General features: G+C 50.4%; 5 protein-coding genes and 1 long non-coding RNA gene across 9 annotated transcripts; 3 read left to right on the top strand and 3 right to left on the bottom strand.

Annotated features, from left to right (window-relative positions):
* Window positions 1-144: 144 nt before the first annotated feature.
* Window positions 145-2,156, bottom strand: LOC146421591 (early activation antigen CD69-like). 2 transcript variants are annotated; one of them, XM_085047313.1, is made up of 4 exons: window positions 1,737-2,156; window positions 1,551-1,651; window positions 1,289-1,396; window positions 145-1,105 (listed from the first exon to the last, which is right to left on the bottom strand). In XM_085047313.1, the coding sequence occupies exons 1-4, from the start codon at window positions 1,923-1,925 to the stop codon at window positions 991-993; spliced, it is 513 nt and encodes a 170-aa protein (XP_084903439.1). In that variant the 5' UTR covers window positions 1,926-2,156; the 3' UTR covers window positions 145-990. The 2 variants fall into 2 exon arrangements, with proteins under 2 accessions (XP_084903439.1, XP_084903440.1); XM_085047314.1 differs by lacking the exon at window positions 1,289-1,396 and having other exon boundaries at window positions 1,737-2,105.
* A 6,053-nt stretch (window positions 2,157-8,209) lies between these two features.
* On the top strand, window positions 8,210-10,708 carry LOC146421590 (uncharacterized). The gene is made up of 5 exons (XM_085047281.1): window positions 8,210-9,420; window positions 9,759-9,863; window positions 10,096-10,289; window positions 10,382-10,482; window positions 10,576-10,708. The coding sequence occupies exons 1-5, from the start codon at window positions 8,976-8,978 to the stop codon at window positions 10,691-10,693; spliced, it is 963 nt and encodes a 320-aa protein (XP_084903407.1). The 5' UTR covers window positions 8,210-8,975; the 3' UTR covers window positions 10,694-10,708.
* Window positions 10,709-11,542: 834 nt separating this feature from the next.
* On the bottom strand, window positions 11,543-14,652 carry LOC146421589 (killer cell lectin-like receptor subfamily B member 1B allele C). Its single transcript, XM_085047291.1, has 6 exons — window positions 14,157-14,652; window positions 13,469-13,564; window positions 12,765-12,893; window positions 12,464-12,618; window positions 12,136-12,245; window positions 11,543-12,053 (listed from the first exon to the last, which is right to left on the bottom strand). The coding sequence occupies exons 1-6, from the start codon at window positions 14,239-14,241 to the stop codon at window positions 11,927-11,929; spliced, it is 702 nt and encodes a 233-aa protein (XP_084903417.1). The 5' UTR covers window positions 14,242-14,652; the 3' UTR covers window positions 11,543-11,926.
* Window positions 14,653-17,210: 2,558 nt separating this feature from the next.
* Window positions 17,211-22,849, bottom strand: MGAT1 (alpha-1,3-mannosyl-glycoprotein 2-beta-N-acetylglucosaminyltransferase). 2 transcript variants are annotated; one of them, XM_085047252.1, is made up of 3 exons: window positions 22,681-22,849; window positions 22,096-22,264; window positions 17,211-19,010 (listed from the first exon to the last, which is right to left on the bottom strand). In XM_085047252.1, the coding sequence occupies exon 3, from the start codon at window positions 18,995-18,997 to the stop codon at window positions 17,663-17,665; it is 1,335 nt and encodes a 444-aa protein (XP_084903378.1). In that variant the 5' UTR covers window positions 18,998-19,010; window positions 22,096-22,264; window positions 22,681-22,849; the 3' UTR covers window positions 17,211-17,662. The 2 variants fall into 2 exon arrangements, with proteins under 2 accessions (XP_084903378.1, XP_084903379.1); XM_085047253.1 differs by lacking the exons at window positions 22,096-22,264; window positions 22,681-22,849 and adding an exon at window positions 21,364-21,640.
* LOC146421588 (uncharacterized) lies at window positions 19,010-20,053 on the top strand. The gene is made up of 2 exons (XR_014848665.1): window positions 19,010-19,223; window positions 19,255-20,053. It is a non-coding gene; the product is annotated as an uncharacterized LOC146421588 (long non-coding RNA).
* Window positions 22,850-23,134: 285 nt separating the features above from the next.
* On the top strand, window positions 23,135-27,511 carry POLR1H (RNA polymerase I subunit H). Of its 2 annotated transcripts, none has more exons than XM_085047320.1 (5): window positions 23,135-23,159; window positions 24,052-24,183; window positions 25,032-25,132; window positions 26,143-26,252; window positions 27,409-27,511. In XM_085047320.1, the coding sequence occupies exons 2-5, from the start codon at window positions 24,054-24,056 to the stop codon at window positions 27,431-27,433; spliced, it is 366 nt and encodes a 121-aa protein (XP_084903446.1). In that variant the 5' UTR covers window positions 23,135-23,159; window positions 24,052-24,053; the 3' UTR covers window positions 27,434-27,511. The 2 variants fall into 2 exon arrangements, with proteins under 2 accessions (XP_084903446.1, XP_084903447.1); XM_085047321.1 differs by lacking the exon at window positions 23,135-23,159 and adding an exon at window positions 23,867-23,934.
* Window positions 27,512-27,802: the final 291 nt, after the last annotated feature.

The following is a 27,802-nucleotide window of genomic DNA, read 5'->3' as shown; positions in this document are numbered from 1 at the left end:
CCCTCTGGCTGTGCAGAGAAGGGGAGACATTTCTCACCTTCTCCACGGCAGCTCCAAGGTTCTGCCAGCCGCAATGGAACGGGGCAGAGGGAGCAGGGCAAGGGACAGCAGTGCCAGTGCTGAGGGGACAGGAGGGAAAACAGAGGCATTTCACAAACATTTAATGAAAAAGTAACAAAATAACATAGTATTCAGCAACAAAACATCACATTCTTTGTATTATCAGCATCCTAAGACCGCACTTTTCAATGATATAGCCACATGATTTTTAAGTGTATATATATATATATACATATATATATCAACTTACTGTATAAAACCATGATATTTCTGAGGCATTATATTGAGAAAGGAGTGGTCAAATAGAAAACCCAAATCTATTCAACAATTCTTGTTTCTTTCAGCTTTTGCCCCTTCCACCAGCACGGCGCCTGTCAGTTCTGGCCTTGTAGATTCCCTAATCTTATCAAGGTAAAAGGGGGCAAAAGGAATCCTTTTGCCATTGAGCACAAGAAATCACTAGTAATATTAATGACTTATGAGAAGTAATTTGTATAACCACTCCTATCCTGGGGAATGTGATGAGTATTCATGAATTTTACCTGTAACACTGTGTCTTTGCGGGCACTGAGGTGTGTGTTTGGGGGAAACAATTCCCACACACCCGGTGCATCGAATAAAGCAAATACCCACTTCTCTGACTTGGTCTCTGAAGTGTCTCTTGGCTTGACTGGGGCGAATCAATATTTCTGTGAACAAAGCTAGAAGGAGCAAGAAGCCCACCCAGTGAAAGCTCCAGCCCAGGCAGCCACACACCAGTTTCTACATAATCTCCTATTCCTGCAGGTTCATCTCCTGCAGAACAGACACTGAGGTGACCCTGAGGATCAGTGCAAGGCAGATGTTGCAGTTGAGGAAGGAAATCCCCATGGTGGGGGGGGAAGGAGAAGTAAAGTGCTCAGCACGGAGAAGGTCCTTCCTCCACCCTTGCTACAGGTGAGTTTGGGGTCTGCTGCAGATATACTGCATGTCATTTGAGCAGATCCCACTCCCAAGACGATTGTCAGCCAGGTACACACAGTCTGCATTGCCCAGAAGACGAACCCTGCAAGGAAAAACAGAGACAGCGCTGCAACCTCAGGGGAACACCTTGTGCCCCTTCTAATGAAAAAATGCTGTTTGTTCATCAAAAATCTTACTAACGCTTCTTGCAAAGGAACTTGCAGGTCTTGCTAACACTGCTTAAACAAAGACAAGCTGGTTTGGGTGGGAAAAACTTATCTGTAACCTTGGCATTCTGCAAAATACTGTCTCAGCAGATGAAGAACAGAAGAAGCCTTCAGCAACACAGAAAACGCAGTACACACAGCCCAGAAGATAAAAGCCTATAAAAAGACTGTGGGAGAAGCGAGGGGTTTGCACACCTTTGGCCGCCCAGCACTGCTATCCTCGCTACCGCTTACTAATAAATTATAAATTCTTAATTGGCTTGACTCCGTATTGGTTCTGTGAGTCCAATCTATAACACCCCTGTGCCCCCCAGCACTCACGAGGAGTTGAAGTTGCTGCCATCCACCCACTGCAGCCGCTGGCCCTGTCTGTGCAGCCCGAGCCAGTAATCGACATTCCCACCGTGGTGGAACAGGAACTCCTGGCAAGGAGAGAGTAGTGGGAGTTGCACCCCTGGCCCAGGAGCTCCCCAGGCTCCCCTCAGCCACCCCAAACCCCTCACTCACCATTTCCCAGTCCTCGAGCACAGCCAGGGAGGCCCCGAGCTCAGAGCACCGAGCCTTAGCCTGATCCCAGGTGAGACGATCCCTCGAGATGAAGTAGCAGATCCCGTTGTACCCAACCCAGTCATCGGGACAGGCCAGCAGCAGAGGAGTGTCAGATGTAACCGGAGTAACTGGAGTGTCTCTGTGCATTCTCCCTGCAGAGCGAACAGAACGTCTGAGGATTCTCCCCTCACGGAGCAGCCCGAGCTCCCATTGGCTGGTTTTCCCGCTCAAACCCCACCACCCCAGCGATTGGCTGATTCAGCCGTCACTCCTCGTTCTCCCGCGCGCTGATTGGTCAGAGCGGGGCTGAGGGGCGATCCCGGCCGTGAGGGAGCAGTGAGCCCGCAGTGCCCCGAGGGGTTGGGCTGAGGCTGCTGCTCCTCCTTACCTGATAGAATAGCCAGAGCCACAACCTGGAGCAGGAGCAGAGTCAGCATAGCCACGGTGAGCACGGGATGGGATCTGATCCACTCAACAGGAGCTGGAAAGAGCCGCAGGCCGCGAGGACGGAGCTGTCCTGAGCAGGCCCAGCCCTCACATCCCCACCCAACGCCCGGGGAGCACAGGAGGGACCCTCAGCCCGTGTGCCACTCACTGAGCTGGCAGCAGGCACAGGGACAGGGACACAGCCAGGGACATGGCCAGTAGTCAGCCTGCAGCAGCAGAACTGCCCAGGGCCAGGTGTGTCAGTCCTAGCAGAGCACAAGGGCTGTTTCATAGCCCTGGACACAGCCACACCCTGCCAGCCCTGTGCTCCTGGGCTGGCACTGTCCATTGACCCCTCCCTACAGGCCACAGCACTGGCTCTGCACTCACCCAGATATCCTCCTAGGGCTCTTTTCTGTTTATTCCTGGTTGCTAATCCATCCAGGCACTTCTCTCCAGTCCCATTCCTGGGCTGGGATTCACTCTGCCCCAGCAGAGAAGCAGCTTCTCCCTGCCTGTGCCCAGCAGGGTCTGGCAGCTGAGGTAATCCTGTACCTCTGGTTGCTGATCCATTCTGGGCACCCAGGGCATCCATGGGAATCTCAACAACAGCTTTATCCTTCCTTGGCCTTACATCACACTCCCGAAGCAAAAAACTCCAGGGGTTCTTGGCAGGATCCTGCAGCTGAGGCAGCTCTGCATGCCCAGTTCCTGACTTGTCCTCAGGATCCTAGAGATCCTCTACACTCTCATGGTTGGAGTTATATCCACTCTCCATCCCTTGACTGCCCACAGACCCCAATAGCTCACTGATCTGCTTCCAATAACCAGGACTTTGCACTCGAGGGATGTTTGCATCCCCAGCAGCACTCGAGGGATGTTTGCATCCCCAGCAGCCTGTGCACCACTGGAGCTTAATCCACTGGCTATATCTTGACTCTCTACCCACTTAGACGACAGATCTCGCTCCTGAGACATCATGACCAGTGGTGGCAAACTCGCTTCGAGTCCTTCTTCCAGTGCAGCTTCAGAGCTGTTTTCCCAACAGACTGCAGAGCAAACGCTGAGAATCCCCTGACGCTCCCAGAGCACACAGACATCTCCCTATGCCCCCGTGAAGTTGAAACGCGAAATGCTGAGCAGAGTGCAGGGCCGGAGCATTTATTCTGTCCAACCCACTCGATTCTGACCAATCAGCGCTCGAGAAGGAGGCGTGGTGGGAGGAATCAGCCAATGGGAGCGAGGGGCGGGGCTCTGTAATGTCACACGAAAGCAGTTTCGGTCACTCCATTTCTCCGAAATCACATGAACAAGATCTTGGCTCTGTGCCGGGCTGGGCAGGAAGCCATGGTATTGTTGTGAGGGCGGAACAGGGCAGAGACCTTCCTGCAGCCCTGGCAGGAGCCCAGGGTGGAGCAGGAGATACCTGAGAGAGGCCCTGAGCCATGGGAAGCTCCTGCAGAGCCATGGAAGTGGCTGCTGGCGGGACTTGTGGGGAATCACCACTGGAGCAGCTTTTCTGAGGGGTTGTGTCCCCTGGGAGAGACCTCAGGCTGGAGCAGGACAAGGATTCCTCTCAGTGACCATAATACCAAAATTAGCCAGAAAATGACCTTTCTAACAATGCTTCTAATTTGAAGCATCTGAAAGCAGCTGTTCTTTCAGTGCTGAACAAGCCCCGACGATCTCGTGGGTCTGACTTGTGGGTGGAGCTTTACAATCGGGTATTTGTTCCAGCCTGATCACACATATTCATCACGGAACGTTTTCTCACTAATTCATAACCCTTTCCTGGTACTCATTTCCATCCACCCACCTCCTGCTCAGAGTCCTTTTATGGTCCTGGCAGGTTGTCTAAAGGTGTTTCTAGTGATTGCACTCACTGATGTTACAGCTCAGCTTTCCTCAGAATTGATTCTCATTCCATAACTTGGCAAAACCCTCACTGTAGTTCTCTTTCTCTGTTCCTGTCCTAATTCAGTGCACCTTTATCATCCTGTAGCACGCCTTTATCCCCTTTTATCTCTCTGCTAGTTAATCTTTACACTCCATCTAGCACCTTTAGGAGAACTGAAAATTTCTATTGTCTCAAGTCTCCACTTTTTTGGTGATTCTGTGTTTTTTTGGAGCAGTCCCAGCACAAAAAAAGTGTCACAAGGACTCTGCCATGGGATCAGGACATACCTAGGACAGATGTTTCAGTTACAGTGTATCTGAGTTCAATTACAACATACCCATCTTCAACTACAATATATCTAACTTCAATTATAAGTGTACCCAATGTCAATTACAAAGCACCCAACACCAATTTTTAAAATGCATCCAAGTGCAGATACAAAGTTATTCCTTCTTCATTTTGGAGCAAATTCCTGTCTCAGAACCTGTCTAGAATTTAATGCTTCAGTTCACTGACAAACTCTGGCGCCACATTTAGTTTTAATAACTGGTAGGGTGATCTCTTGTGAAACCAAAATGTGTGCTTCTCTCTGTGGCTTTTTTGGCCCTGTGAGCCAAGTAATTTCGTTATTTTCATCTTGTTTGGTTCTCTCTTTGTGCTCTGCAGTGCAGAATGGAAACTTCAGCTGGTTTTCCCCTTCCTGCAGGCTTAGATCAACATGAACTCTGCCAATAAAAAACTTTTCTCTGCTCAGAGTGCACTAAGCCAAACCATACTTACAATCCCTCCAGATCTTTTCTTTCCCTCAGCTGCAAAGTGGGAATGCAAATGTTACAACAACCATTTCTTCCTTCTGTGCTCAAACAACTCATGGTAAAGCTTTAGATTAAATCACCTCCTTCAGGATGGGGAATGCAAATCCTGCAGTGCATTTTCTGTTGCAAAAAAAAAGTTATTTCTTTCTGTGTTGTTTCCAATCTAGGTGCTCTGTCAGGCTTGCCTTTAAACACAGCTGGGCTGGAGTAAACTCCTTGTGATTGTCTGAAGTGCTTTTGGTTTAGGAATCAGAAGCAGAGCAGGATTTTGAATTTCAAAGGTGATTTCCTGTCCCACTGTACAACAGGACTGAGCTCAGTCAGTGGCTTCTCTTGTGTCCCAAACCCTTCTGTCCCCCCTGTGTCCCACTGACCTCAGGCTCTGTCCCAGAGGGAATTTTGGGATCCTGATTTAGCAGCTCCATGGCTGTGACTCCTCACTAGCAGCTGGGTCATCCTTGACTCACATCATTGATCTGGTCAGGAAAATTGGCAGTGATTCACCCCTGAGCCACTGGGAATTGTGCCAGAATTCCTTGGGAAAGATTTTGGCTCTCAGAAGGGAATAATTTAAAAGATGCCTGGTACTTCCCAAGCCCAGAGGCAGAATTATCAATTCTTGCTTAAGTTTTTAGAGCACAGCCTGAGTATGATCAGCCAAAACAATAAAATCTTTATGAGTAATTTCAAAAGTCAGTACCATAATAATTTCTGATCCATGCCCTGATCATGCCAAGGCAAGTCTGCAATTCCCTCACAGTTTGTCTCCTGCTCAGTTGAATTTAACCTTGGGCATTTCAAAATCCAGAACTTTGACCTCAGAGAATTTCAAACCGTTTTTCCAGTAAATTCCCTCCTACTAATGGTTCTGGAGAGCTGGGCAGTGCAAAAATCCATGAATTATCCATCATTTCCCCAGTTTGAATTCAATTAGATGGAAAAGGAGCTCATTTCACTGACAGTTGTGACAAAATCACCACTTCATTCCCCTTGCAGGGTGTTTAATTTGGAATAAACAGCTCCTGTGCCTACCAAAAATCCCAATTTTCCATTTCCCAGAGGCAGAACCTTCTGGTTCTCTTCACAGTTTCTCTGCTGTTGCAGGAGAAAGAGCTCAGAGGAGTCCTGGGTTTCACCTGAGGATGCCAAAGTCCATCCTTTTATCAAATGCACTTGGATTTGTTCTCAATCTTCCTAATGAAGGAACTGTAACACAGAACAACCCTTCCCCCTCCCTGGTAGCTGATTTCATCTCTGATTGCTATCACTTTGAGTTTAGTCATCTCCTGATGATTTGGGGGTTTTTGGGAGTCACATTTACATCTCATGAATCTCAGGAGTTTCACTATCAAAACCAGCAATACCCTGGATTTTCTGTACTTTTATTCTAACATTATGAGAGGATTTTCCTATCAAAACAGGAGACAGATGGTGTTTGCCTTCCTGGTGAGCTTTTATCTTTTATTGCTTCCTTGTTTACACATGAAGCAGCCTATTTAACCCTCTGTGCACTGGACTTTACACCTGAATTTACTCTTTTCTCCTGACAGTCTCAGTGCTTAGAGCACACTTGGCCCATGCTATAGATGGAAAAATAGTGAAATTAATTGTACTTATTATCAGAGAGACCAGAGGAGGAGAATCAAAAGTGAAACAACTCCTAAGTTAAACAATTCCCTTGACCTCTATCTCCTTCCTCAATTCCCAGTTTACCAGTACTTTAACTTATTTTTTCCTTTTAACTTATGCCTTAACTGACGTCTTAACAATTCAACAAAAGGAATTACACTTAGCAACATTTAACCTTAATTGAGCAATTCAACAGTGGAGCAACACTCAGCAGCATTTAACTGGGCTTGTAACTCTGACTTAACCTCACTTACAGGCCTGACTTACTCAGATGTCTGAGGCACTAAAACTCCTCCGAGCAGAATTTCTGACACATTATTCAGGGCAGTGTTTGCTCACAGATGGAAAGAGTCAGTTCCTGTCAGGAAATCTCCTCAAGTACATTAAATGCTCACTATGGATGGTTGTCCATCTCCCCAGCAGGCAAAGGGTTGAGCCTCGAGCAGTGAGGGGATCAGCCCAGGGTCCCTCGTTGTTTGGGGATCACTGAGTGCAGCAAAGAGGAGATTTTCCAGCTCGGAAAGGCATCACTCAGAGGGAGGAGCTGCTCCAGGAGAGCTCCGAGGGGCTCATTTTGGGTTGCTGTTTATAGGACCTGAGAGATAAGTTTTAGTCACAGCAGTGTTTCGCCCTGGCTGCACTTAGGGCTGTCAGCTTGGTCTGAAAGTGAGATAAACAGGCATGTTGAGTCATGGAGGAGGATAAAAAGCGAGTTGGGCTGTTGGTGGGGAAAAGAGGAGCTCATGGACTCGTGTAAGGGAGACAAGGTTTGTGACCAAGTGGAACTCAGCCAAGACATTGTTTATCAAGGCTTTTTTGAACAGTTAGCGCAGCCTGGGACAGAAGAGACCAACTTTCCCAAAGGGTAAAGGAGGCGTGTCCAGGGGAATAGCTCATTCCTATTGGCTGATTCTCCCAGAAATCTTCGTTGTCTTGGGTGTTGCTTGGTCAGAGCTGCTCTCTATAAATACCCACTGAGCAACGAGCCACCTTTCTCAGCATTGACAGCACAGGTCCTGGGGCGTCGGCAGTGACCGACCCCCGGACCCCAGAGCTGCGGCAGTGACCGGAGCGGAGCGCAGAGCCCGGGGAGGCGGCGGCGCAGCTCGGAGAGGCTGTCCCAGCGCAGGTGGGAGCCGCGCTGCCTTGTGCCGGGGCTCGGGGCTCGCTGCGGGCGGATGGAGGGGGCGGCAGGGGGGCTGTGGCGGCTTCCTTCTCCCGTCTCCCTCCCTCCCTCCCTCCCTGGCTGTGGCGCCGTGTTGCCGCTGGCCTGAGGCCGCTGAGGGAGCGGCTGCCCACGGTCTCCTTGCCGGTGATGCCGGAGCAGCGCTGGCTCGTCCCGCTTGCTGTGGGGGGCACAGAGGTGTCTCTCCTGTGATCGGGACAGTTTCTGGCCATGCAGGACCGGGCTGGGAGCCCCTGGTGCAGCGGGAGATGTCCGTGCCAGGGGCTGGGTGGAAGCAGAAAAACATCTTTCATAACCCAAAGCACTCGGGGACGGAAAGGAGGAGGCGGTCCGGGGGAGTCCCGTCCCGCCTTGTCGCCTCGGGGGCAGAACCGCCCACGCTCCGCCTTCCCCGCCACTCCCTCCCTGTCAACGCACACAAAGGGCGCTGTCCGCGCTCGCTGTCCCTGAGCTCCAACCCTCAGCGCAGGACATGCCGGGGACAATGCTGAGTCACTCCGGGCTGCTTCTTGGCGGCATCAGCTCAGTGCCTGATCTGGAGGGAATGAACCTGCAGGAAGAGGAGATGATGTGGAAGCTGCCTGGGCTGGGGCTGGGGATTTCCTTCTCCCTCTGGAACCATCCCAGAACTCATCCCGTGTCCCTAGCATTACACGTTTATACCCTAACCCTGTATTTATATATTTAACCGTTTCTCTATTGCCTTGACACATGTGCTGCTAAAAGAAATGGGACATTGGGTAGAGCATGGTGCCGATAATGCCAAGGTTGGGATTTCACCCCACAGCAGGCATTCTGTCAAGAGTTAGACTCGAAGTTCCTTGTGGGTTCTGTCCAGCTCAGAGGATTCTGTCATGCTGTGAATTGGCCTTGTGTGACCCCAGCGATGTCACGCTGCCAGTGCTGCTGCTGTGGTTCTCTCCTTGTTGCTTCATTACTTTTTCTTGTGGCTAAACCAAGACATGAGTACATCCCATCGCTGTGCCCAAAAATCGTTGCTGTCTGTTCCTGAGCTGCTGCTTTGGCCACAATGGGAACTGGGGTGGAGCTGCTCCCTTTTGAATTGGAGCTTCAAAGCTGAGAGCTTTCTTTGTGTTCCAGCACGGTTTGGTGAGTGTGGAGTCTCTGCCTCGAGGGGATCCTTTGGAGCATCGGTGACAGTGACAGCCCTGGAAACATCACTTCTCTGTCCCCCCCTACCTATAGTGTCAGGGCAGGACTAAGCTGGCAGCTCCCTCCTGACCATGGGGAAAGCGCAGGGCCAGGACCAGCCCAGATGTCTCATCATGCCCTGTTTAACCATCCATCAATGTAGTTGTCAAACTGTGTCCAACGCTGAACTTAAAAAGGCCTTCTCAGCACTGCTGATGTCTCAGAAACCAGGTGTTCTCCATGCCAAGCAGAGAGATCCCAGCTGTGAGCTGGAGGAGAGCGAATTCTGCTCCACTCATGGGGTTGTGAAGGAGATCTTGCATCCCCAGAATAGATTGGCAGGTGGGATTACATATTTTCCTCAGGCACAAGAAATCACTTGTTACAAGCAGAAAGGTGCCACTAGTGAGTGTGAAGCAAATGAGGATGTGCAGAAAGTACTCTGCTCCAGTAATAGGAGTGTGAAAGAACCCCATGATCCCGAGGGCAGATCAGCAACCAGGAATAAACAGAAAAGAACTCTCGGAGGATTTCTGGGTGAGTGCAGGGACAGCACTGTGGCCTGTAGGGAGGGGACAATGGACAGTGTGAGCCCAGGAGCACAGGGCTGCCAGGGTATGGCTGTGTCCAGGGCTCTGGAAGAGGCCTTGTGCTCTGCTGGACTGACACACCTGGCCCTGGGCAGTTCTGCTGCTGCAGGCAGTCCCCTGGCCATGTCCCTGGCTGTGTCCCCATCCCTGGTCTCTCCTGCTGCCAGTAGAGTCAGGAGCACAAGGGCTGAGAGTCCCTCCTGTGCTCCCCGGGTGTTGGGTGGGGATGTGAGGGCTGGGCCTGCTCAGGACAGCTCCATCCTCACGGCGAGCTGCTCTTTCCAGCTCTTGTTAAGTGGATCAGATCCCATCCCGTGCTCACCCTGGCTGTGCTGACTCTGCTCCTGCTCCTGGCTGTGGCTCTGGCGGTGTCCTTGGCTGCTGTGTCAGGTAAGGAGGAGCAGCAGCCTCAGCCCAACCGCTCGGGGCACTGCGGGCTCACTGCTCCCTCACGGCCGGGATCGTCCCTCAGCCCCGCCCTGACCAATCAGCGCGGGAGAGCGAGGAGTGACGGCTGAATCAGCCAATTGTGACGGGTAGAGGTGTTTGAGCGGGAAAACCAGCCAATGGGAGCTCGGGCTGCTCCGTGAGGGGAGAATCCTCAGACCTGTTCTCTCTGCAGAGAGAAGACATGGAGACACTCCGGTTACTGCAGTTACTCCTGACACTCCTCTGCTTCTGGCCTGTCCCCATGGCTGGGTTGGGTACCACGGGATCTGCTACTTCCTCTCGAGCGATCGTCTCACCTGGGATCAGGCTAAGGCTCGGTGCTCTGAGCTCGGGGCCTCCCTGGCTGTGCTCGAGGACTGGGAAATGGTGAGTGAGGGGTTTGGGGTGGCTGAGGGGAGCCTGGGGAGCTCCTGGGCCAGAGGTGCAGCTCCCATTGTTGGCTTCTCTCCCCTTGCCAGGAGTTCCTGTTCAACTTCAGCAGGAACAACGATTATTGGCTCGGGCTGCACAGACAGGACCAGCAGCTGCAGTGGGTGGATGGCAGCAACTTCAACTCCTCGTGAGTGCTGGGGGGCACAGGCAGGGCCTGGGTGGCACAGGGGCACAAGGTATCTCCCTGAGGTTCCATCACTGTCTCTGCTCCTCCCTGCAGGGTTCCTGCGCTGGGCAATGCACCGTGTGTGTATCTGGCTGAGAATTATCTCTGGAGTGGGATCTGCTCAAATGACATGCAGTATATCTGTAGCAGACTCCAAACCCCCACACTGTAGCAAGGGTGGAGGAAGGACCTTCTCCGTGCTGAGCACTCTACTTCTCCTTTCCACCCACCCCCAGCACAGGGATGTCCTTCCTTAGCTGCAGTGTCTGCCCTGCACAGACTCTCAGCGTCACCTCAGTGCCTGATAATATAAAGAATGTGATGTTTTGTTGCTGAATACTATGTTATTTTGTTACTTTTTCATTAAATGTTTGTGAAATGCCTCTGTTTTCCCTCCTGTCCCCTCAGCACTGGCACTGCTGTCCCTTGCCCTGCTCCCTCTGCCCGTTCCATTGCGGCTGGCAGAACCTTGGAGCTGCCGTGGAGAAGGTGAGAAATGTCTCCCCTTCTCTGCACAGCCAGAGGGATTTGGAGCCGTTTTCCCTTTCTGGGGGAAATCAAAGTGATGTAGGGCTGAGCCCTGCCAGAACGGGGCAGCCCCAGGGGGCGAGATGTGGGACTAACCCGGGATGGTTTCTCCCCCCGCCTCTTTCTGATCAATCAGCGCTCAAGGATGAGGAGTGATGGGAGAATCAGCCAGGTGAGTCACAGCCTTGGCACAAATTGCTCCACCCCTCTCGGTGCGCTGCTCTCCAGGAGATATCGTGATTTGCACAACCTGGAATGTCCCGGCCCGGGCAGGAGGCCAAAGAGCTGCTGCTCTCCTGAACCGCTGGGACCTCGGTGTGACCTGGAGCCCTGGCAGGACGCCAGGCTGGAGCAGGACAAGGATTCTCTGCCTGAGAGGGTGGCAGTGCCATGAGCTGGCTGTGACCCCAGTCCCCTGTGCCTCTGTGTGGGGAGGAGGGAGGGAATGGGGGATAAAAGGAAACCCGGGAAGGAGGGAAGGGTGGGGTGGAGGTGTTTTTGTAGGATTTGTTTTACTAGTTATTCTGCTGTGATTTGTTGGGTGCCCTGAGGCCAAAGCTGCCCCACACCGTGATTGATGCCTTGGGGCAGATTGGAGTGAAAAGACACTGAAGGACTGCAGTAGGAAAGTTTATATAGGGTAAAAGCCTCAGTGAGCTCTGCAGCAGAGGAAACTCCGTTTTGGGTTTTTGTTTGCTTCCTGTTTGTGATGTGGTTTGAATGCAGCAGAGAACAGAGCCAGGAAACGTCACTGCCCATTTGTGCAGCTGTGCACAAATGTGCAGTGCAGTGCTGTCATGCACTGATGGTGGCAGTAGCTCCCACATCATCCCCACCTGGCTCTCACATCCCCCCCGAGTGTCTCTCCCGCCCCAGCTCAGAGTTTGGTGGCTTCTCTCTGGCAGATCCATGGCATCACTGCTGCACTGCAGCTGTCAGAGCTGATCCTGTCTCCCTTGATCACCCCACAGAGTCCAGGTTGCTCCTTGAGGTCCACCTGGAACCTGTGGGTGCAGGAGAGAGCCTGGGTCACCCTGGGGTCCCCCAGGGGACATTGGGGTGCTTTCCTTGGCCCCTGATGCTCACCGGTCTCTGTCCAGGCTGGAGCCATTCAACCACATCCAGCCTTTCCCAGCTTCAGGCATCCACAGCCCAATCCAGAATCCGCGTTTCTGCAGGGTGTCATTGAGGAATTCCTGGTGGAAGGACAAACGGTGACCCTGATGGCCAATGGATTGTCACCCCAAAATGGGTCTGTGCTCATCCCAGGACTGAGACCCTTTGTGTCCCTCAGAGGCACCTGGGGGTGACACGGGGAGGGGCTGATCCTGGGATTTTGGGAACCTCCTCACCCTTCCCGGGTGCCCCCAGCCCCCCAGTCCATCCCACATTCCCAACCCCATCATTCCCTCACCAGCTCCTCCTGATCCTGCAGGACCAGCAGTGTTGCCCCCCGACTTCTGCACTCCTCCTGGCTCTTCTTCCAAGAGTTGTATCCAGTGGAAACCCAGTAGCACTTGGTGCCTCCCAGTGTCCAGCCCTGGGGGCAAATCCTGCATCCCTGAGCCTCTGGAAAATGGGATCAGAGCTGGGTCAGTCCAGCAAGTCCTCACCAAGTCCCCGGGGACACCCAGAGCTGCCCTTGGGGCTCCGATCTGGGTGTGCCACGAGATTTTGGGAAAGCTTTTGGAGCAGAGACACCTCAGGGTTGTTACCTGGTGGCTGTGACAGGCAGAGAGCTTTCCTCAACTTCAAAATGTCATTCTCCTGGCTGTTGGTTTCGTTTCCAACATTCCCATTCCTGATCCTGTAGCTTCCCTGGTTCTCCGGCTGCCGGAGCAGAGCTGCAGGGAAGGAAAGAGAGCTGAGCAGTGACAGCACCTTGCCAGCCCCAAACTGTGCAGCCCTGAGCTCCCCCTGCTCAGAGCTGTCCCCACCCACGGTGGCTTCGTGCCGGTGACAGGATGTGGCCCCTCGAGGTGTCACCGCGGCTCTGGTGCCACCTCCGAGAGCCGCAGAGCCTCTGTCCCCCTCGTGCAGCGCCGAGGCTCTGAGGCCAGGCTGAGGAGCTGCTCAGCACCCCCTGCCCCACACGGGCACAGCTGGCAGCCCTGGGTTTGGGGGGGTTTCCCCCAGCCCTGCCCCTCTGGGGGTCTCCCCGACATCCAGCAGCCATCGGGGTCTCCCTGCCGCCTGCCCGGGGGGGTTTGGGGGTGCTGGGGGTGACAACAGCCATGTGCCACCAGCTGGGCACGGGGCTGCTGCAATGGTGGCTCTGGGTGAGCCCGAGTTCAGCCCGGGGCTGTCCGACCCACCCGAGACATTTTCCCCATGGCCACACAACCCCCCGGGTCACCTCCCCGCTGTCAGGCTGTCCCCGTGTCCCCCCGTGTCCCCCCTGTCCCCTCCCCACACTCACACGAGCAGCCCAGAGCCACCACGGCCACTCCCAGCAGGACATTCCCGGTCCAGCCAGCCCCGAGCGCCACGCGGTGCCACCGAGGACAGCCTGGAGCTGCAGGGGACAGAGGGGACAGCAGGTCGCATGGTGTCACACTCTGGGATTCCCGGGGCACCGGGGGAGGAATCCCGGGAGGAATTCCCAGGGGAGGAAACCCGGAGAGGAATCCCAGAGATTCTCGGAGGAGAAATCCCGGGGAACGATGCTCGGGGAGGAATGCCATGGGGTGAATCGCAGCGGGAAGATTCCGGGGGAAGGAATTCCTGGGGGAGAAATTCCGGGAGAAATCCCCGGGAAGGATCCTGGGGGAGAAATTCCGAGGGGAAAAGTCCATGGGAGGATCCGGGGTAGGATTCCCGGAGGAGGAATCGCGAGGGAGGGAATCCCGAGGAGGAATTCCCTGGGAAGGAATCGCAGTGGAGGAATTAATTAAGGAATTAGTCCCATTTAATTGCGTCGCGGAGAGATGCAATGCCGGGCGCATCCAAGAAATTCAACCCCAAATCTCATCGGGATCTGATCCCACCCCAGCCCTTCCCCTCCTGCACCGCCCGCGACTTTTCACAACCAAATCCCCCCCAGATCTCCCCAAATCTCCCCAAAATCCCCCCAAATCCTCCCCAAATCCCCCCAAATCCGCACTCACAGCCCGGCTCGGGGGGCTGCAGCCTCCCCCCGCAGCGCTGCCCCTGCCCCAGCTCCAGGTCGGCATAAACGATCTCGGTGGCCATGGTGGCACCGGCGGCAGCTCCGGCTGGCCCTGGCCGAGCTGGCCGGAGCCTGCCGGGGGTCGCTAGCCCTGCCCAGCCCGGCCCCGGGCGGGGGGAGCTGAGCGGAGCCACCCCCAGAGCCCGGCCCCGGGCAAAAGCGAAACCTGCCACATCCTCCGCCTCCCAACCGGGCAGGAATTGGGAGAAATTGTTCCTCCCGAGGGGATCGAGGAGAGTGTGGTGGCAGAAATCCTACCGCGGCTTTTCCGAGAATCAAAAATCACCCAAACTGCGTGAGTTTAACAATAAAAAAAGCCGAACTAACTCAAAATTCGGGTTGAGCGAAGCGGCGGCTTTAGCTTTTCCTCCCTCTGTCCAATGTGCTGATTTAAGGTGGGGAAGAGAAAATCGGGTGGTTCTGAGGGAATGGTGGGATTGTTGAGGATGGAAAATGTTGTTAAAAATCTTGGGGTTCGGCAGTGCCAAAGTCACTCCTGAGTGTCCCCAAGTGCCACAAACTCAGGGCTGTTCAATCCCCCCAGAGATGGGGAATTTCCACCTGGACAACCCTTTCCATAAAGGAATTTTCCTGATTTTCTCCCTCAAAGTCTTTCCTGGAGTTTGAATCCCACCAGGTCATCCCAAAAAACAGAGTGACCATTTGGAAATAAGGTTCTCCTTCAAGGGGAAAGGATGGAAAATGTTCCCAAGAGCTCAGAAAATCAGTTTTTCACTAATTTCTTGTTTTTAGGTCACTTCCATGAGACAGTCAGCTGCTCCCTTTGGAAACCAGGATGGGACTGGATTTGTTGGAGGCAGGAAAGGTAGAAAACAACCCAAAATTACGGGAACTAAAGGTATAAAAGTGTGAGGCACCATCGCTGATGGTGCATTTGGGAGCTTTGCTCCTCTCCGAGGGGCTGAGAACCCCCCAAGCACCTCCTGAAACACCCCAAAATCACCACTTTATCCCCATTTAAGAGAAAATGACCTGGCTGAGGTGGTTTTTACACTCTGCAGCGAGCACCCAGCCAAGCCAGAGCCCCATTTCCGCAGCTCCTCCGCCCTGACCCCCCCGATTTCCGTCCCTCCTGAGACAAACATCACCCAAAGCTCTTTTTCCACCCCATAAATGGCCTTGAGGCGCCGGTGGTCGCTGTCCTCCCTGAGGGCGAAGGTGGCTCTTGTGGTCAGCAGTGTGAAACAACACACGGCTGCCCTGGGGCAGCTTGTTCAGGTGGTTGCTGCAGTCAAGGGGAGGCTGATCACGAAAAAAAATTGATCCTAAAACTGGGAATGTTGTTTTTTGTGGGAAATTCTTCCCTCCTTGCAGCCTGAGCTCACCTGAGCAAAGGGACAGGAATCTTCCAGAATCTTCCTCTTCTCCTTCAGGGAGGCAGATTGAAGCACAACGAAGCAGTGCCAAGGGGAGGGGAAGAGGGAGAGAAAGGAGGATCTCTCCACAGGTAAAGAGCCTCAAAAATAATTTCTCCTCAGAACGAACCGAACCAAACTGATTTGGGAGCTCCCAGCAGAGCCTCTTTGCCAGCCCAGCTGAAGCCCTCGCGGGGCTGCTGGTGCTGAGAGGACACGAGGGACAGTGGAGGGGATGGAGAAACATTTAATGCAAAAGAAATAAAATAATGTAGGAGGTAAAAGCTGCAAAGTCCGCACCGCAATTAGAGTCGCGTCAGGAGCGGAGACATGGCAGCGATGTGGGGATGAGGCGGGATCGCCCCTCAGAGCCGCTCTGGCCAATCAGGGCGTGAGGATGAGGAGTGACGGGAGAGTCGGCCAATCAAAAGGAGTGGTGGGCTTTGGGCGGGAAAGTTGCCAATGGGGGTGAGAGGCGGGCTTTTCATGGGGTATAAAAGGGTCCGTGAGGGGAGCGAAGCTTCCAGACCTTTCCTCAAAATGTCGGGAGAGGAAAAAAAGCCTGGAATGTCCCGGGCTGGGCAGGAGGCCAAGGAACCGCTGTGGTGAGTCCGGGATGGAGCAGAGACGTCCTGCAGCCCCGGCAGGAGCAGAGATACCTGGGAGAGACCCCGAGCCCGTGGGAAGCCCCTCAGAGCCATGGCAGTTGCTCCCGGCGGGACTCCCGGCCTGTTCTGAGGGACTCTGTGCAGTGCCTCACAGGATTCCCTCATTCCCTTGTGAAATTCCTCCCCCTGGCGGAGGCACTGGGCATTCCCACCTGAATTTGAGCCAATTTCATCAGGTTTGGGGACTTGGGGACATCGGCAGCACTGGATGGATATAGGAGGAGCAGAACTTCCACTGGACTGCGACCCCCCCAGCCTGAACTCCGATTTTATGGTTTTTAAACCAGTTTCTTTCTATATATGTAGTTTTATTTTAGTTTTTTTAAATTAAATTGTGGCTCCGACCTGAAATCTCTTTCAAGATTGTCATCCCTCCTGCTGGTTTCATCTGGCAGAAAAAGTGTTTCAAAACCCTTCTGGATTTAACCCAAATCCTGCTTGAGACACAAATCCCTCCCAGTGTCACCAGTTTGCCCAGTTTCCCACTCCATCGCTTCCCCGCTATTTTAATTCAAATTTATTAGGATGAAATAAAACTCTGAGATTTTGTGTCATTTTTTAACTTTCCATGCTCAAAAAGATGCTTTTTCTCCCCCAAAACGAGGGTCAGTGGGACATTCCTCCCTGCAAGACCCAAAAATTCCCCCTGAAAAGCCAAATTTGAGGGGTTTTTTTAACCTAAAAAGGAATTTTTTCAACAGGTACATGCAAGGATGAAGCTCAGATGGAATTGGCAGCGAAATAAACCTGCAATTTTGGGGAGAATCCCCCATTTCACCTTTTATTCATGAAAATAATTCCCCACTCTGCTTTAACCCCATGACAGTGCTGGTGAATGCAAAATCTGCCCCAAATCTGCACCAAAACCACCCCAAAAAAGCCAAATTTAACAATTTTTTTTTTTTTAATAGCTGAATGCAGGGATGGAAGCGGCAGTGACAAAAACCCAGAATTTCAGGGAGAATCCCCCATTTTTTCACCTTTTATTCTGGAAAAGAACTCACCTGATCCATGCTGCAGGTACCAAGTCCACCCAAAAAAAGCCAAATCTAAGCCCAAAAGGGATGGATGAAATTCAGATGGAAGTGTCAATGAAACCAACCCAGAATTTTGGGGTGAAGTCCCCATTTTTTCACCTTTTATTCTGGAAAAGTGCTCACCTGTTTCACCCCGCAGGCCCCAAATCCACCCCAAAAAACCCAAATTTAAGTCCAAAAGGGGTGGATGAAGATTGGATGGAAGTGGCAACGAAACCAACCCAGAATTTCGGGGAGAATTCCCCATTTTTTCACCTTTTATTCTGGAAAACAACTCACCCACTCCACCCCGCAAGCTCCAAATCCACCCCAAATCCACCCCAAACCCCCCAAAATCGGGGCAAACGCCCCCCAGGCCAGGCCTCAGCTCCAGGAGGGGTCGTAGCCCGTCCAGTCCGAGGGAGGAGCCAGGAAGACGCGGCGGCCGCGGCACACGAAGCTGACGATGCCGCGGTAGCCGGCGCGGGGAACGCCGGATTTGAGGTCATCCATCAACCCCAAGGCTTTGGCCATCGCCTTGAAGGAATCCCTGCCCCGATATTGGAGCCTCACCGCCCCAGAATCCCTGCCAGGATCCTTCTGCAGCTCCTCCAGTTGGATTTCGGGGGCTGAATAAACCTGCTGCAGGAAGAATTTTTCGTATTCCTCCTTTTTGAGGTAAGAAAGGTCCAGTTGGGTGAAAGGCACGAAGCGGTCGTTGAGTTTGATGAACTTCAGGTATTGATCGAAGAACTGCCCGTGGCTGACGCCCTTGCGGCCGAAGGTCATCGTCCTGGACACCTCCGGCCGCACGCAGGAACGACCGCGGCGTTGCTCCGGCTGCCTCATCCAATCGTCCCAAAAAGCCGCCGGCCATTTGGGTTCCAACTCATCCCAAAGTTCCGCCAGGAGCAACCAACCCAAGCCCGGGAAAAAATCCGTGCGGTAAAGCAGCTCCGCCCTCCCCGGATCCACCATGGCTTCCTTGCCGTTGTCATTCCACGCCGAAATACACCACAAACTGGGATCCCTCTGCAGCAGCGGGAAAACCGCCTGGAAATACTCGAAAAAATCCGGAGCCACCTCCAGGTCGTCCTCCACCACGATGGCGGCGCGGTAGCGGAAAGTACGAAACACCTGGCCGAGCGCCCAGCGGTAATGCCGGGAAATGCGGTAATAACCCTGGAATTTGCGGTGCTCCGGCGGCACCGGGATGTCGCTGAGGTCCGGCTGGCGGATGTGGGACACCGACTGGCCGTAGGAGGCGATGACCCTGGCGGTCTCGGCGTGGCCGCAGTCCTGCGAAACGATGACCGGGAAGCGGCGGGCGCTGGGCCGGTAGCGCAGCAGTTTATCCAGGCAGCGGCGCACGGAGCTCCTGTCGCACGCCAGCACCAGCACCGGGATCACCGGGAACTCCGCCTCGCTCGGCGCGGCCGCTTGGGGCGGTTTGGGGGTTTTTTTGTGGTGCTGGAGTTGGTGGAGCTGGCTGAACTTCTGGATCTGCAGGAGGAGCTCGCGCTGCAGGCGCAGCTCGGATTCGGCGTCCTGAGCCAGGCGGAGCAGCTGGGCGGGCAGGAGGTGGGAATTGTCGGGATTTTGGGGGTTTTGGGAATTGGGGAGGACGGCCGGGCGGCTCCAGAGGAAGAGGAGGAGGAGGCCGTTCCAGGCGAGGAAGAGCGCGGCTCCCCACAGAGCCAGGCTGGTCTTCTTCAGCATCCTTCACATGGGGCTGGGGGGAAATAACGGGATTTTGGGGTTAGGAAAAGTAAAATTCACAAGTTTTGGGGTGTGGGAAAGGTGAAATTCCCAACATTAGGGGCACCAAAATATCGCAATTCCCAAATTTCAGGCACAGAAAAGTCACGGTTTTCACACTTCAGGTATGGAAAAGTCACCATTTCCAAGTTATGGGCAGAGAAAAGCTAAAATTCCCAAATTTCGGGTATGGAAAAGCCAAAATTCCCAAATTTCAGGTATGGAAAAGGCAAAATTCCCAAAATTAGGGACAAGGAAAAGACACAATTCCCAAATTTCAGGCATAGAAAAATCACAATTCCCACATTTCAAGTATGGAAAAGTAACAATTCCCAAATTTCAGGCACAAAAAAGTCACAACTTCCAAATCAGGAAATAATTTCCAAATCAGGGGAACCAAAATATCACAATTCCCAAATTTCAGGTACAGAAAAGTCACGATTTCCACACTTCAGGTATGGAAAGGTCACCATTTCCAAGTTATGGACAGAGAAAAGCTAAAATTCCCAAATTTTGGGTATGGAAAAGGTGAAATTCCCAAAATTAGGGATGAGGAAAAGACACAATTCCCAAATTTCAGGCATAGAAAAGTTACAATTTCCAAGTTAGGGGAACCAAAAAGTCACAATTCCCAAATTTCAGGCCCAGAAAAGTTACAATTTCTAAATTAGGAGAACCAAAAAGTCACAATTCCCAAATTTCAAGTATGGAAAGCCAAAATTCCCAAAATTAGGGACAAGGAAAAGTCACAATTCCCAAATTTCAGGCATAAAAATGTTACAATTTTTAAGTTTGGAGAACCAAAAAGTCACAATTCCCAAATTTCAGGTATGGAAAAGCTGAAATTTCCAAAATTAAGGACACAAAAAAGTCACAGTTTCAAAATTAGGGGAACCCAGAGAGTCACAATTCCCAAATTTCAGGCACAGAAAAGTGGCAATTCCCACATTTCAAGTATGGAAAAGTCCCAATTTCTAAATTAGGGACAAGGAAAAACCACAATTTCTAAATTAAGGGACCCAAAAAGCCACAATTCCCAAATTTCAGGAACATTTCCTGAGTTAAAACGACAGAAAAGCCACAATTCCCAAAATTATGGACACAAAAAAGCCACAAATCCCTAATTAGTGGCAAAAAAACCCCCAAAATTCCCAAATTTCAGGCAGGAAAAAGCCTCAATTCCCAAACTAGGAACACAAAAACTCCACAATTCCCAAATTTCAGCCCCAAAAATTACTTATTTTGCCCCAAAATTTTCCCCCGGAAGCCAAAACCCCAAAGCAGCAAAGCCACACCCCAAAGAGGAACTGAAACCTCAGTTTTGGGACCAAAATAGCCCCAAAATCCCCTAAAAAACGGCAAAAAAAGGATTTTAAAAAAGTGAGGAAAGCAAATTGGAGCAAATAGGCAATAAAATCCTAAAAATTCCCTAAAATTCATTTAAAAATTCCCTAAAATTGAATTGAAAATGAGCCAAAATTGCTTTAAAAAGTGGGGAAAAAGCAAATCCAGTTCCCTTCTGGGAGGGCAAAGTCCAATTCTGTTAAATTTCAACTCAGATTTGTTCCAGGGAGGATTTTCAACCCAAAAGGGTGGAAAAAATGGGATAAAATCCATGGGATTTGAGGATTTAAATGTTCCCCGAATTTGGGGTTGAAGAAGGGGGGAAAAAAGGGACAAAAAAATGGAAAAAAATGGGAAAAAAAGGAGAAAAAAGGGTGGAAAACAGAAAAAAAATAGAGAAAAAAGGGGGGAAATGGAGGAATGAAGGGAAAATAGATAAAAAAGCAGGGAGAGCTCAAAAAAAGAAAAAAACAGGGAAAAAGGGGAAAAAATCCAGGAGATCTCAAAAAAAAAAACCTGGAAAAAGGGGAAAAAAAGCAGGGAGATGCCAAAAAAAACCAGAAAAAAGGGGAAAAACTATGGGAGGGTTGAAATAAAACGGGAAAAAGAGAAAAAAAACAGAGAAAACTCAAAAAAAAAAAAACCCAAAAAAAGGGAAAAAGCTCCAGGATTGCTCAATCCGGGAGAAGCTCAAGGGTTAAACTCTGCCCCGGGCCACGTCGGCGGCGGAAAAGGGGAATTAAAGAGCAAAAAAAACCCGGAAAAGTGAGATTTGATCCCAAAAAATGGGCTGGAAAAGGGTTGGGGACAAAGGGAATCCCTTGGGAAAGGAGGGGGAAACAGGAAATGCCAAAAAAACCCCCAAAATCCCCTAAAAACGCCCAAAAAAAACCCGGAAAAGCGGTTGAAAAGGAAGGAAAAAAAGTGGGAAAAGTGAATTTAGGGGGAAAAGTTGGGAAAAGAGAGGTGGGGGAGGGAATTACCTGCGGGGTTTGGCTCCAAAATCCAGGGATTTGCCCCCAAAATTGTGGGCTTTGCCGCTAAATCCGGAGGGTTTGACCCAAATCTGGAAGTTGTGATCCAAAAATCCTGGGATTTGACCCAAAATCCTGGGTTTTTGACCCAAAATTCTGCTTTTTTCACTCAAAACCTCGGGATTTCCACCCAAATCCGGAAGGTTTTGTCCAAAATTCTGGGGATTTTTGGCCAAAATCGGGGAGTTTTGCCCCAAACGTGGCTCCGGCTGCAGCTGGAGGTGCTGAGTGAGCAAAACGTGGGATTTTCCCTTCCCTCCTGGGAAGGAGCCAATTGATTAAATCCCATCAAATCTCCAAAAAATTCCTAAATTTTGGGGCTGGGAGTGAAATATTCCCTTTTTTTCCCATTCCCACGAGGAATTTTTGAGGTCAAACCACCCAATTCCTGAATTTTTGGGAGGATTTTCACTCCTTTCCCTCCTCCCAGACCCCAAACTCAGCAATTCCTCCCCAAAATTCCTCCTTAATTCCCATTTTTAACCAATCCAACCTCTTTTAGGCATCCAAACTTCCCAAATCCCACACGGAAAACACCAAAACAACCCAAATTTTGATGCAAAAACCCCAAATTTTGGGCAAAACGATGCTTTTTTCACACACCCAACCCACAAATCTTCCCGAAAATCCCAATTTTTTCCCGTTTTTGCGGCTTTTTTTGGGCTAAAATCCCAAATTTACCTGGCGCTGCCTCGCTCCGGGGGGAGGGGGGTCGCTGGGGTTCCCCCCTCCCCCTCCGTTTTCCAGAGAATCCCGAAAATCCCTCGGGAATTTATAATTTTTTTGGGGGGAAAAGTTTGGGAATTCGCAGCTCCGAAGCCTTGAGGGGGAAGGGGAAAGTCGAGAGCTCCTGAAAAAAAAGGAGGAAAAGGTTAAAATTCCCCCAAATTCCCTCCTGATTTCCCGATTTATGGAGGGAAAAATCCCTAAAAAAAAATTCCTCAGGGAGGGAATTCCAACCGGGAATTCTGGAGATCCCTAAAAGCCTCAAAAAGACCCCAAAAAAGGCCCCAAAAAAGGCCCCAAAAACCCCCAAATAAACCCGGAAGAACCTCAGAAAATCCCCCCAGACCCCCAAAAAAATCCCCAAAAAACCCGGAAGAACCTCAGAAAATCCCCCCAACCCCCAAAAAAGCCTCACAAAACCCCTCCAGACCCCCAAAAAACCCCAAAAATCTCCCCCAGACCCTTTCCGGCCCTCAGCAAAGCCCCCCGACCACCTCCCCGCACCAAAACAAGGCCCCAGGAAAGCCCTCCGGGAATCACCTGCGGCCTCTCCGCGCCTCGCCGCCCCTCAGCGGCTCCGCGGCTTTCCCGCCACCCCGGGGGATCCCCAAAATTTGGGGTTTTTCCCCCAAAATTCGCCCCTTTTCAGGCCGCGATCCAACCCCGCGCCCCCTCCCGGTACCGGCGGCGCCTCCCGGCAGCGCCGCCAACTTCCGGTTGGCCGCACCGGAAGCGTCGCTATAGCAACGGGGAAACCACGCCCATCAGCGGCGCGGAGACCAATCAGAGCGGTATATGCAAATTAAGCGCGTAGTGGCCACGCCCCCTCCCTCACAAGCCACGCCCCTCATCTGTCCCGCCCTTCACAGTAATTAGCTCATTAATTAATTAAATGGGGATTAATTAAGCTCTCCTGGGGTCAGCGAGGGCGGGCCGCGCGGGGAGGAGGGAGCGGAAGTGACGTCAGGAAGGGGCGGAGTTCCCCGCGCGTGCTGGGGCTGAGGCGGCGGCGGGAAGAGGTGAAGGGGAGGAGAATTTTTGGGGTAAAATGAGGGAAATTTGGAGGTTTTGGGGGAGTTTTAGGGGGTGAGGGAAATGTGGGGGTTTGGGGAAGTCGAGAGGGTTGGATTTTGGGAGGATTTGAGGAGAATTTTGGGTTTTTTGGGGAGTTTTAGGGGGTGAGGGAAATGAAGGTGTTGCGGAGAGTTGAATTTTGGGGTAAAATGAGGGAAATTTTGGGGTTTTTGGGGAGTTGTAGGGGATGAGGGAAATGGAGGGGTTGGGGAAAGTCGGGAGGGATTGAATTTTGGGGTAAATTTGGGGTTTTGAGGGGAATTTTGGGGTTTTTGGGGAGTTTTAGGTACTGAGGGAAATGTGGGGGTTTGGGAAGGCTGAGGGGGAGGCGAATTTTGGGGAAAATGAGGGAAATTTGGGTTTTTTTGGGAGTTTTAGGGGGTGAGGAAAATGGAGGGGTTGGGGAAAGTCGGGAGGGATTGGATTTTGGGGTAAATTTGGGGTTTTGAGGGGAATTTTGGGGTTTTTGAGAGGTTTTAATGGGTGAGGGAAATTGAGGTATTGGGTTTTGGGGGGAATTTTGGAGTTTTTGTGGAGATTTGGGGTAAACTCGGGAATTTGGAGAAATGGGGGAACTTGACCTCTGGGGTAATTGAGGCGTTTGGGGTGAATTTGGGGTAAATTTTGGTTTTTTTGGGATTTGGGGCAAATAGAGGAACTTGGGGAGCCATGGGGGAGTTTGGGCCTGAGGGGAATTGAAGGAATTAAAGATATTTTGAGGTAAATTTGGGTAGAATTTATGTTTTTTGGGGTGAAATCATGACCTGGGAAGCAATGGGAGAATCAGGGGAGGATTTGGGGTGGAATTGGGGGAAAAAACCCTAATTTTCCCCTCAGCCATGGAGTTCTCCCAGTCCTGTTTCCAATCCCAGCTGGAATTTTGCCCTGAATGTGGTTCAGTTCTGCCTCGGCCTGGAGCTCCCAGCTCTGTTCGCTGTCCTCGCTGCTCCTTCTGCCTCAACTGCGCAGGTTTGGGGGGAAAAACCCCAAAAAAATCCCAAATCCTAAAGAAATCCTGAAAAAAAATCCCAAAATCCCCATAAAATCCTGAAAAAATCCCAAAAAAACCCACCCCAAAAATCCCCCTCAGCTCTGTTCGGTGTCCTCGCTGCTTCTTCTGCCTCAACTGCTCAGGTTTGGGGGGAAAAACCCTAAAAAATACCCCAAAATAATGCGAAATCCCAAAAAAAACCCCATAAAAATCTAAAATCCCCCAAAAAAATCCCATAAAAATCAATAAAATGTCAAAGAAAATTGACAGAAATCCCAAAACAAAGTCCACCCCACCTCCATCTGCTGCTCTCACTGCTCCTTCTGCCTCAGCTGCTCAGATTTGGGGGAAAAACCCTGAAAAAAACCCCAAAAAATCCTAAATCTGAAAAAAACAGCAAGAAGTTAACAAAATCGCCCCAAAATCCATAAAAACCTCAAATTCTCCCCCAAAACAACCCCAAAATCCCACATGAACCCCTCCCAAACCCTCAAAAACCTCTCCAAAAAAACCCCAAATCCCCTCATTTACCCCAAATCCCCAAAATTTCCCAAAATTCCCGTTTTTCCCCCCAAATTTTGTGGGCAGAGCCATGCAAAAAATCCCTAAATTCACCCCAAAATTCCCCCTAAAAAACCCCAAATCCCCCAAAATTCACAAAAATCCCAAATTTCCCCAAATTCCTGTTTTTTCCCCCCAGGTTTCGAGGGCAGAACTATGCAAAAAATCCCCTAAAATTCCCAAATTCACCCCAAAATTTCCCCCCAAATCCCCTGATTTACCCCAAATTCCCAATTTTCCCCCAAATTCCTGGTTTTTTCCCCAGATTTCGAGGGCAGAACCATCCGGAGTTCTCTGGAATTTAACCCTTTGGAGCCCGGCGGGGGGAGGGGCGGGGGGGCTGCAGCCCCCCAGGAGGGACCCACGGTGAGAATTCCCAAAAAATCCTTGGGAATTGGGGAAAATCCCCAAAAAAAAATCATTGGGAATGGGGAAAACAAAAAAAAATTCGTGGGAAATCCCAAAAAATTCGGGGGGGGGGGAAAAAGGGAATTTTTTGGGGGGGAAGCTAGAAATTTGGGAATTTTGGTGGTGGGTGGGAAATGGCTGGAATTTTTGGGGATAACGCTGGAATTTTGGGAATTTCTGGGAGGAGTTCTAATGGAATTCTGGGGGAGGATGATGCTGCAATTTTAGGGGCTAAACCATGGAATTTCCGGGTGCAAAAACTGGAATTTTAAGGGAATAATGCTTTAATTTCATGCTTAGAAATGGGAATTTTTGGGTGTAAACTGTGGGATTTTTTCTGGAACCAATACGGGAATTTTTTGGGATGAATAACTGGAGTTTTTGGGGTGAATAACTGGAATTTTAGGGTGTAAAAATCGGAATTATAAGGGGATAACACTTGAATTTCAGGCTTAAAAATGGGAATTTTGTGGCGTAAACAGCGGGATTTTTTTGGAACCAATATGGGAATTTTTTGGGATGAATAACTGGAATTTTTGGGGTGAATGCCTGGATTTTTTGGGGTGAATAACTGGAATTTTTTTGGGATGGATAACTGGAATTTTTGGGGTGAATGACTGGAATTTTTGGGATGAATGACTGGAATTTTTGGGATGAATGACTGGAATTTTTGGGATGAATAAGTGGATTTTTTGGGGTGAATAAATGGATTTTTTGGGGTGAGTAACTTGTATTTTTGGGGTGAATGACTGGAGTTTTTGGGGATGAATCACTGGAATTTTTGGGGATGGATAACTGGAATTTTTGGGGTGAATAACTGGAAGTTTTGGGATGGATAACTTGTATTTTTGGGGTGAATGACTGGATTTTTTGGGGTGAATGACTGGATTTTTTTGGGATGGATAACTGGATTTTTTTGGGATGGATAACTTGTATTTTTGGGGTGACTAACTGGGATTTTGGCGCAGGTGGAGCGGCGCTGCCCCAGGTGTGGCCACGAGGGGATGTTTTACCACACGAGGCAAATGCGTTCAGCTGATGAAGGACAAACTGTGTTCTACACCTGTCCTCAGTGCAGGTGAGAGCTGAGCTGAAATCCCCCCAAATTATCCCAAAATCCCCCTGAAATCATCCCAAAATCACCCTGAAATCATCCCAAAAATCACCCTGAAATCATCCCAAAAATCACCCTAAAATAGCAAACAAAATCGCCCCAAAATTCCCAAAAAATCACCCTGAAATGTCCAAAAAATTACGCTGAAATCATCCCAAAATCACCTGGAAATAATCCCAAAAATCACCCTGAAATAGCATCCAAAATCGTCCCAAAATTCCCAAAAACAATCGCAAAATAGCACCTGAAATAACCCCAAAATCACACCCAAAATAAGCCCCAAAAACCCAAAAAAATCACCCTGAAATAACTTATATAGTCATCTCAAAATCATACCCCAAATTCCCTAAAATAATCCCAAAATCACCCTGAAATTATCCCAAAATAATCCCAAAAAATCACCCTGAAATGCCAAAAAAATCACCCTGAAATAACCCCAAAATCACCAAAAATCACCCCAAAATAAAAAAAATCACCCTGAAATCATCCCAAAATCACACCCAAAATTCCCCAAAATAATCCCAAAATAGCACCTGAAAGAACCCCAAAATCACACCCAAAATAACCCTAAAAATCACCACAAAATCTCCCTAAAATAAAAAAAAATCACCCCAAAATAACCTAAAAATTGTCCCAAAATCACCCCCAAAATCACCACAAAATTCCCTAAAATAATCCCAAAATAACCCCAAAATCACCCTAAGATCAAAAAAACCACCCTGAAATAACCCTGAAATAATCCCCAAATCACCCCAAAAATCACCCTGAAATAGCCTCCAAAATCGCCTCAAAATTCCCAAAAAATCACCATGAAATCCCAAAAATTACCCCAAAATCATCGCAAAATTACACCCAAAATCACCCTGAAATAATCCCAAAATCGCCCCGAAATTATCCCAAAATAACCCCAAAAAATCACCCTGAAATTATCCCAAAATAACACCAGAAATCCCCAAAAATCACTCTGAAATCCCAAAAAATCACCCCAAAATCACCTCAAAAATCACCCCAAAATCACCCTGAAATAATCCCAAAATTCCCCTAAAATAATCCCCCAAATCCCAGGAATTCCCCCCAAAATCCTGGGATTCCCCCCAACCCACCTCCCTTTTCCCCACAGGTTGCAGGAGAAAGAAGATTCCTAAAATTGGGATTTTTTTGGGATCGTTTTCGGTGCCAAAGGAGGAATAAAAGTGACACACCCCTCAAATTTGGGGTTTTTTTAGGGCTGTTTTGGTTTCTGAGACCCCAAAAAGTGACCCCAGACCCTTTTTTGTCACCCTAAATGTGACCTCAGACCCGTTTTGGGATCCCTAAAGTGACCCCAGACCCTTTTTGGGATCTGAAAAGTGACCCCAAACCCCTTTTGCCACCCCAAAAGTGACCCCAAACCCTTTTTGGGATCCCAAAAGTGACCCCAGATCCTCTCTGACCCCCCCTAAAGTGACCCCAGACCCTTCTTGGAACCCCACAAGTGACCCCACACCCTCTTCGACCTCCCAAATTTCCCCCAA

Source organism: Lichenostomus cassidix, unplaced genomic scaffold, assembly GCF_008360975.1.
Source record: "Lichenostomus cassidix isolate B80296 unplaced genomic scaffold, HeHo_3.0 HiC_scaffold_33, whole genome shotgun sequence".
NCBI lineage: Eukaryota > Metazoa > Chordata > Aves > Passeriformes > Meliphagidae > Lichenostomus > Lichenostomus cassidix.
This window is presented reverse-complemented; position numbering and strand designations above follow the sequence as displayed.

Coding starts and splice junctions, on each gene's coding strand:
- MGAT1 (XM_085047252.1), bottom strand. CDS start 18,997: ATGCTGAAGAAGACCAGCCTGGCTCTGTGGGGAGCCGCGCTCTTCCTC.
- LOC146421591 (XM_085047313.1), bottom strand. CDS start 1,925: ATGCACAGAGACACTCCAGTTACTCCGGTTACATCTGACACTCCTCTG. Junction 1,652..1,736: donor TGCTCGAGGACTGGGAAATG/GTGAGTGAGGGG, acceptor TCTCCTTGCCAG/GAGTTCCTGTTCCACCACGG. Junction 1,397..1,550: donor GGCAGCAACTTCAACTCCTC/GTGAGTGCTGGG, acceptor CTTCTCCCACAG/TCTTTTTATAGGCTTTTATC.
- POLR1H (XM_085047320.1), top strand. CDS start 24,054: ATGGAGTTCTCCCAGTCCTGTTTCCAATCCCAGCTGGAATTTTGCCCT. Junction 25,133..26,142: donor CCCCCCAGGAGGGACCCACG/GTGAGAATTCCC, acceptor ATTTTGGCGCAG/GTGGAGCGGCGCTGCCCCAG. Junction 26,253..27,408: donor TACACCTGTCCTCAGTGCAG/GTGAGAGCTGAG, acceptor TTTTCCCCACAG/GTTGCAGGAGAAAGAAGATT.
- LOC146421590 (XM_085047281.1), top strand. CDS start 8,976: ATGGGGAAAGCGCAGGGCCAGGACCAGCCCAGATGTCTCATCATGCCC. Junction 9,421..9,758: donor AACTCTCGGAGGATTTCTGG/GTGAGTGCAGGG, acceptor TGCTCTTTCCAG/CTCTTGTTAAGTGGATCAGA. Junction 10,290..10,381: donor TGCTCGAGGACTGGGAAATG/GTGAGTGAGGGG, acceptor TCCCCTTGCCAG/GAGTTCCTGTTCAACTTCAG.
- LOC146421589 (XM_085047291.1), bottom strand. CDS start 14,241: ATGGCCACCGAGATCGTTTATGCCGACCTGGAGCTGGGGCAGGGGCAG. Junction 13,565..14,156: donor GCAGCCCCCCGAGCCGGGCT/GTGAGTGCGGAT, acceptor TGTCCCCTGCAG/CTCCAGGCTGTCCTCGGTGG. Junction 12,054..12,135: donor TCCAGCCTGGACAGAGACCG/GTGAGCATCAGG, acceptor CTGCACCCACAG/GTTCCAGGTGGACCTCAAGG.